At 42.7% G+C, this 8,161-nt stretch overlaps 1 protein-coding gene across 3 annotated transcripts in view; it reads left to right on the plus strand.

Annotated features, from left to right (window-relative positions):
• Positions 1-1,877: 1,877 nt before the first annotated feature.
• KIF3A (kinesin family member 3A) overlaps positions 1,878-8,161 on the plus strand; it is a 48,716-nt gene continuing 42,432 nt past the window's right edge. For 2 of the 3 annotated variants that reach the window (XM_045285001.1, XM_004696605.2), the window contains exons 1-2: positions 1,898-1,981; positions 4,592-4,865. In XM_045285001.1, the coding sequence (XP_045140936.1) occupies positions 1,976-1,981; positions 4,592-4,865 (280 nt within the window). In that variant the 5' untranslated portion in view covers positions 1,898-1,975. Of the gene's footprint in view, positions 1,982-4,591; positions 4,866-8,161 lie in introns of all 3 variants that reach the window. The other variant, XM_045285002.1, reaches the window with a different exon arrangement.

The following is an 8,161-nucleotide window of genomic DNA, read 5'->3' on the forward strand; positions in this document are numbered from 1 at the left end:
GCCAAAAAAAAAAAAAATGAAGGAAAAAGTACATATATATCAAGCTGAAGGAAGTGAAAAAAAATGTAAGCCTCAACCTGAAACATTGAAGGATTCCGTGCCCAAAATATTGAAGGACATAGGAAGCATCAAAAGAAGATGGAAGGAATATGAAGAGTCATCGTACCCAAAAGAATGGGCCTACATGCAACTAGTTTGAAGAGGTAGCATATGATCAAAAACTGATAGCGTCCAGAGAAGTGAGGATGGTGTAGGACCAGGCAGCGTTTTATTCTGTTGTTCACCGGCTCACTATGAAGTGGGACCAGCTTGACCACACCAGACCAAATAACAGTGGCATCTATATAATAGAATGTGATTCAGCCAGAAGTAGGAATCAAGTACTGATATGAGGTCATACTTGGATGAACCTTGAAAAAATTATGCTAAATGATTGAAGCCAGATACATAAGACCACACATTATGTTTCCATTTATCTGAGTCAAGCAGTCATCTAGGGGGAGAGTTGGGATCAGGCACACGTTACTTTATGTTGTGCCTCAATTTCTTCATCTGTAAAATCAAGATAATAATACTCCCATTTCAAAGGATTTTGTGTGGATTAAATGACTAGAACAGTGCCTGGTGCTAAGTGAAATGCTTTTGAGTTTATACTGCAAGTGCAAAAAGCCCTCGCATGCTAGTCAGGAGGAATGGAATGTTACGTGAAGCTGGAAGGCAAGAGAGGGCTGGTGCAGACTGAGCAAAAGGCGGCTACAGGAGACATGGCCAGCACTGTGGCTTCCTCAGAGTGAGATGGGAAACCTTGGGAGTATTTTGAGCAGAGAAAAGTCTATCTGATTTCTGTTTTCATGTCATTGTTGTCTCTTCTGTTGAAAATAGACTAAAAAGGGTTAGGGATGGAATCGGGGAAACTTGTTTTAAACCATTGGAGCAACTCAGGTGAGAGATGGTGGTGCTCAGATTCTGGATCTATTCTGTAGGTAGATTCCACCAGCTCTATCGAGAGATTGGATATTGGGTATGAAAGAAAGAGACTGTGATCTGACTTGAGCAATTTTCAGAATGTAGCTTCCATTAATCGAGATGAGTATAGTAGGCTCTTTTGGGGGGTGGGGGAGGAACTTCAATTTTGGACACTATAAACATGAAATGCCTACTACACCTCCAAGTAGAGATGTCAAATACCAAATCCAAACTCTCTGCCATCGAGTCAATGCTGACCCATACCGACCCCTGTGGGTTTCTGAGGCTGTATCTATCACAGTCTGTAGCAAGCCCAGTCTTCCATCCACAGAGCTGCTGGTGGTTTCGAACTGCCGACCATGCAGCCCAACGTGTAATCACTAGGGAGTAGGATATCTATTGGCGAGCCTGGTATGTAAGGGAGAGGGTTGGACTGAAATTATGGATCTTGCGCTTTTCCACAACTATTATGGTACGGGGTCTAAAGGGAGATAACTGAAAATACCAACAAGCTCAACATCTAATGGTGAGGAAGGTCCTAGGGCTAGTCAGCGAAATAAGGGGATAATGTATGTAAAATCTTTAGTTCTTGAGTTGGGGCACAGTAAAGTCTCAGTATATAATTGCTATTGTTATTTTCAACATCACAGGCGCCAGAATCTAGGCCACGCGATGCATCTGCAGGCTCCCTCGCAGCGGGGGCCTCAGGTTTCCAGTGCAGCGGAATTGCACCATTGCGCAGGCGCGGCCGCAGCCTGGCGTCCTAGGAGACGGACGGGGAAAGCTGTTGCGCAGGCGTGTTCTCCAGGCCGAGGGAGCCGGAGGCCAGGGAACGGGGCGGGGCGAGCTCGGGTGCGCCTGCGCAACGTGTGCTCTTGGCCCGGGAGCCGCAGTCCCTATCCAGGCAGGGAGGTGGCTCGGCGGTCTCTGCCTGCCCTCTCCCGCTAATCCCAGGTGGTTGGGCTGCACGGAGGGCGGGGACGTCCGCCGAGCACGCGAGCGAACCAAGATGCCGGTGAGGAGAGGCTTTCAGCCGCCGGAGCTCCTCATCCCGGCGGCCTGGCCCGGGGGCGCGGCCGTTGCCATGGAGGCGCGGAGCCGGCGGGCGGGGGGGGCTGGGCCGAGCCTGCGGGCCCGCGGGCCCGCGGGTCGGGGACCTTGGCTCGTCCGTGTGGGTGCTGCTGGGGTCAAGCTGGCCCTGGAAGGGCCCGCGGCCGGCCCAGCGCCTTTGTCATTGCCGAGGCCGCGGGGCCTCCGCCGCTTAGCGTAAAGGCGCTGTGCCGGAGGGTGAGCTCTCGCGCCCAGCCTGCCCGCTGGGAAGGGCGTTGGGGGGTGGGTGGGGCGGTCGAGGGTCTCTTGGGATGCATCCCGTGTGACCTTTGCACCCCTGTACCAAACTCCTGAAGGCGGCACTGCACAGCTGTCGGCTCCGACTTCATTTAGGTTGAGCTGTCATCCCTGTGGTGGCGTTTCAGCTTACAGTGCAGAATGTAACCCGTAGGTGCCTTTGTGTGTGGGGGTGGGGTGGTGATGGCATGTTTATCTTGTAGAACTCCACAAATTCAGTTATCCTGAAGGTAACAAGGGGTCTTTATAAATCCAAAACTTGAGCATTGGTTGGTCCTTTACTGGACCCATACTTAAACTCTTACTTGAAGGTTGTTATGATGATGAATTAAAATATTGCACATAATAAGGCTTGAAGGACCGCGCTTGGCATTTAGCATTAAAGGCTCCATATTTGTGCCTTGTTAATGACTTCCAAGTGATTTAGTGATTCATTCAATATGTGATTGGGCCCCGACTATGTGCTAGGGATTGAAGGCTTTAGAGTGAGCAGAGCCAACCAGATGCTTGAACTTGGACAGAAGGAAGGCTTCCTTGGGCAGAGGTAAAAGCCAGTAATGTTTGCAGACCATCAAAGGATGAAGGAAGTGGGTAACATCTGATGGGTAGAAATCGATTCTGGAAATTGGAAAGTGCTGCTATGAAGGCATGCTGGCATACAGATGTCAGGCAGCCGGTTTTTCAAGCGAAACCCAAAGTGTTGGTTTGGGGGCAGATGTTCCACTTTTCAAATCTTAGCAACTAACCGGATCCTCTTAAATGCTAGAAGGCGACCGAAAGACATTTGTGCATTCAGGTTAGCCCCTTGATTAAGCGTGTGCCTCCTGTGATCTGCTGGGAGAGAGGAAGGCACCCATCAATTGAGTATGGAGCAAATAGTGAAATTATAAGTGGCAAAGTGTTGATGAAAGGAGAGAGACAGGGTGCTGTAAGAGTCGGTAACAAGAAAATCGGGCAGGGCCGTCTGAGATGAAGTAGCCTTTGAACTGAAACTTGAAGGTTAAGTAGATGTGAGGTAAGTGCAGGAGGGGAGTTAGGAATACTCCTGTTAGGCAGAAGGACCAGTCCCCAGAGAGACCTGTGGTAAGGAGCATGGTGAAGAGAAGGCCAATCCAAGCAGGGTGTCTGTGAATAAGGCTGGAGCAGTAGGCATGGGATGGAACCTGATTTTACAACTCAACAGGTTGCCATTTTTATCTTTTAAGATCTGTGGGAAACTGGTTTTAAGAAGGGGAGGGGCATGGTTAGGTCCCTATTGATTCTGCCTGCCAGGCAAGAACTTACAATGGTGGAACCTAACTAAAGAAGCCACAAGCTGCATCAGGAAAGATGGGTGGTGCCAGTCTGTCAGCCAAACAAGATGTAGACACTTGGACATCCTGTGGGGGCAGTTCTACACTCTTAAAAGGTTGCTGTGAGTTAGAATTGACTTGACAGTTGGGTTTTGGTTTAATTACATGTGGAAGTCCAGTTACTGCAATGATCCAGGCTTGTGATGACAGTCACCTAGACTAGGATGGTGAAGGTAGGTAGAGAGGAGTGTATTGCACTGATACACTCTGTTACCTGCCAATGACCGTGACTGCTGTTTGTTTCTCTAATACTTAAAAGGATATCTGGGAGGAGTGTAACAATAAAGCGCTGAGCTTTTACACTGCAGTAATAGATTTCTGTTTTGATAGAGATTTTTCTTATATTAGATTTCAAAGCAGAAACTCTTCATGTACAAATGTTCATAAATTAGCATGATACCGACACGTTTTCTGCCTTCACTTTATTATCTATCGCCTTCCCTAGAGAAGCAAAACCATTTATGGATATTAATAGGATAAAAATAATTTTGCTCCTGAATCACAGAAAATAAAACTACAAGTCTCAAGGAGTACAGCATCCCCTGTTTCCTTGAATTAAAGCTTTTAACTGTTTCCCCTGTTTTCTGACAGGCGGGAAACTCAGAGATGATACTGAACTTGTGTGCAGAAAGACAAGCTGTAATAGACGGTTCCTTTTTAAAAGCCTTGAACAGAATTGGCTACATATGTAAATTAGATTGTTTTCCTCCTTTTGTATTGTAAAATAAGTCATTTTTCTTATCTTTTAAGAAGCTTTTGCTCCATGTCAATCAGATCTAGAAGATGATTCCATTTAACAAACACTGATTGAATGCTTAATGTGGGTAAGGCCTAGAGGTGGCACAATAGCCCTTCTGAAATGATCAGTTCAATCTGTTGAGGGTCAAAGAAGTATTCTTTTTGTGCCTTTTGTATTTCTTTCCCAGATCAACAAATCAGAGAAGCCAGAGAGCTGCGACAACGTGAAGGTGGTTGTTAGGTGCCGGCCCCTCAATGAGAGAGAGAAGTCGATGTGCTACAGGCAGGCTGTCAGTGTGGATGAGATGAGGGGCACGATCACTGTCCATAAGACCGATTCCTTCAATGAGCCGCCAAAGACATTTACGTTTGATACGGTTTTTGGTTCAGAGAGTAAACAGCTTGATGTTTATAATTTAACGGCAAGGCCAATTATTGATTCCGTTCTTGAAGGCTACAATGGTAAGTGACTACATATAGTTTACTTTTTATAACCAGCTTTAATTACATATAACTCGTACCTCATACAGTCACCCCCTGAAGTGTACAGTTCAGAGCGTTGTAACCAATGTATGCAATTGTGGAACTGTCACCGCAGCCCAGTTTTAGAATACTATAGTTACCCCCTAAAAGTTCCACAGCCATCTGTTAGCGTTTTGCCTTCTCTTGAAATGTGTTATTAGTAAAATCATACAGTACGTCGTATTTTGTATTATCTATCTGTCTTTCACCTACCATAATGCTTGTGAGACTCATCCGTGTTGTATATTGGTAGTTTCTTTTTTATTGCTAAGTTCCATTCCATTGTATGGATATGCCATACTATTTCAGCAGTTGATAGAAATTTGGATTTTAAAAGCGTTTTTGGCTATTATGAGTAAGACCACTATGAATATTCCTTAATAAATCTTCTTTTTTCTTTTTTTCTTTATAAATCTTTCTGTGGGCATATTTAAATTTTTTTCTTGATTAGTATTTAGGGGTGGGACTGGGTGTACGTTAAGCAGTTTCAAACCACCAGCCACTCCCAGGGAGAAAGAGGAGGCATTCTACTCAGTAAAGTTCGTCTTGGAAACCCCCAGGGGCAGTTCTCTCTTGTCCTGCAGGGTCACTATGAGTCGGAGTTGACTCGGAATGGCTGTGAGTTAGAGTGTGGTTGTTTTTTTAATGCCTTTGGGGACATAACTGAATTTTACCAATCCCAAGGTGATGAAGTTTCTTGCTATGCTTTCTTTTAGGCGTTACATAGTTTTAGGTTGAACATTAGGTCAAAATGATGCTTTTTTTTTAGTTAGTAATTTTTAGTATCGTGCAAGGTGTGAGTGTCTAAGTTATTGTTTTCTTTGCCTGTGTATCTCTGGTTGTTCCAGCATCATTTATTGAGATTAGTTTTTCACCATTGAGTTACATTGGCATTTTAGTAGCAAACTAAAGGGCCACACAAATGTGTTTGTTTATTTCTGGACTATCTAATGTGTTACATATCTATCCTATTTTGAATACTGTAGTTTTCTAATATGTTTGGAAATTAGGAGTTTAACTAGCTAACTTTGTTAAACTTTTTGAAGATTCTTATGTCTGTTTTAGGCCCTTAACATTTCCATATAACTTTTAGGGTTATTTTGTCAATTTTTATTTTAAAAACTTGCCTGGCTTTTGATAGTGGTTGTTTTGAAACTATAGATTGATTTGGAGCGAATTGATATTTTGACAGTATTGAGTCTGCCAATGAATTAACACAATATAGCTCTTCATTTATTTGTCTTCTTTATTTTCTCTCATAAATATTATGTAATTTTTAGTGTGTAGTTCTTGCACATCTTTTGATGGATTTATTCTTAAATATTTTTAAAATGCTGTTGTGAATAGGAATTGTTTTCACAATTTCATTTTTAGGTGATATATAACTAGTATATAGATTGGCAATTGATTATTTTATGCATATATTTTTAAAAATCAGGTAAAACTCACATAACATAAAATTGTAACCACTTGAAGTGTACAATTGAGTTAATTTTAGTATATTTAGTAAACATTAGATTTATTATCATCAATATTTAATTCCAAAATTTTCCCATCAGCCTCTAAAGAAACCCCATGCCTATTAGCACTTACCCTTCATTCTTCTTCCTTCCCAAGCTCAGGCAGTTCGTAGATCTACCTTTTTGTCTGTGGATTTGCCTGTTCTAGACATTACATATAAATACAATTATATGTGGCTTTCATTTAGCATAGTGTTTTTAAGGTTCATCCCTGTTGGAGTGTGTATCAGTATTTCATTCCTTTTTTATGGTTGAATATACCACTTTGTATTGATCCATTCATCAGTGGATGGCTGTTTGGGCATTTATACTTTTTGACTTATGAATAAGAAATGAATAAATTATGCCTGATGCTTATATGAGCATGTATGTGTTCATATTTCTGTAAGAGCCTAAGTTTTCAGTTCTCTTGGGCAGGAGGGGAGTTGCTTGATCATTTAGTAACTCTGTGTCTCACCTTTTGAGAAACGGCCGAAGTTTTCCCAGCAGCTGGGCCATTCTACATCCCAGTACCATGGGACCGTTCCTACCTGTCCACATCCTTCGCTGTCGTCGTGGGTGTCATTGTGCTTCAACCAATTTGTGCTTATCCATGTTATAATTTGCTAGCTTGCTTATTCTAACAGAGTTTTTTGTAAATCCCTTAATGATTTTCTACATACATGTCATGTCACCTGCAAATAAATAGAATTGTTATTTGCTTCTCCAGTGTTTTTATTATTGGGCCCCAGTGAGTGGGTACCATCCTCACAGTTGTTGTGGTTGATCCCATTGTTGCAGTTTCTTTGTCGAGTCATCTCAGAGTGTCTTTGCCCTTTCACCAAGCATGATGCCTTTTTCCAGAGACTCGCCCCTCCTGATAACATGTCCCAAGTATGGGAGACAAGGTCTCACCATCCTTGCTGCTGCCCCGCAAGCAGAGTCTATTTGGAAAGAACGAAAAGCACCTGACTCCGTATGTGGGGCGTCTATTGAGTTGCCCAACTCTTGCTTCTAAGAAATATTCTGGCTGTCTTTCTTGAAGATAGATTTGTTTGTTCTTTTGGCAGCCCTTGGCACTTTAAATATTCTTTATCAGCACCGTAATTCAAAGGATCAATTCTTCTCTGGTCTTTCTTATTCGTTGTCCAGTTTTCACATGCATATGAGGTCAGATGCCCCTTAGTCCTCAAAGTAACATCTTTGCTCTTTTTCTATTTTAAAGGTCTTGTGCATCAGTTTTTCCCAATGCAATATGGCACTTAATTTCTTGATTGCAAGTTTCCATGAGCATTAATTGTGGATAAAAGTAAAATTAAATAATTGGCAATTTTAATCCTTTCTGTGTTTATCCTGGTGTTGTCTATTGGTCTTGTTATGGGAGTTTTTGTGTACGTGTGTTGTTGTTTTACACTGAGTTATAATTCACATGTAAGGCTGTAGTTTTAGATCTTCATTAATAAGTGCTTCAAGTCTGGGTGACTTTCAGTCAACACGGTGGTGTCATGTGCGTATCCCAGGTTGTTGATAACGCCTTCCTCCAATCCTGATGCCACTCTTCTCCATGTAGTCCAGCCCCTTGGATTATTTTCTCAGCTTAGATTGAATACATATGTTGACACATACCTTTCCTGAGTTTTGAAAAAAATCATTTTATTGGGGGCTCGTGCAACTCTTATCACAATCCATACATCCATCCATTGTCTCAAGCACATTTGTACATATGTTGCCATCATC

The sequence above is a fragment of the Echinops telfairi genome, unplaced genomic scaffold, assembly GCF_000313985.2.
Source record: "Echinops telfairi isolate 266 unplaced genomic scaffold, ASM31398v2 ScPeMD7_7469;HRSCAF=8507_1, whole genome shotgun sequence".
In the NCBI taxonomy this organism is placed as follows: Eukaryota; Metazoa; Chordata; class Mammalia; order Afrosoricida; family Tenrecidae; genus Echinops; species Echinops telfairi.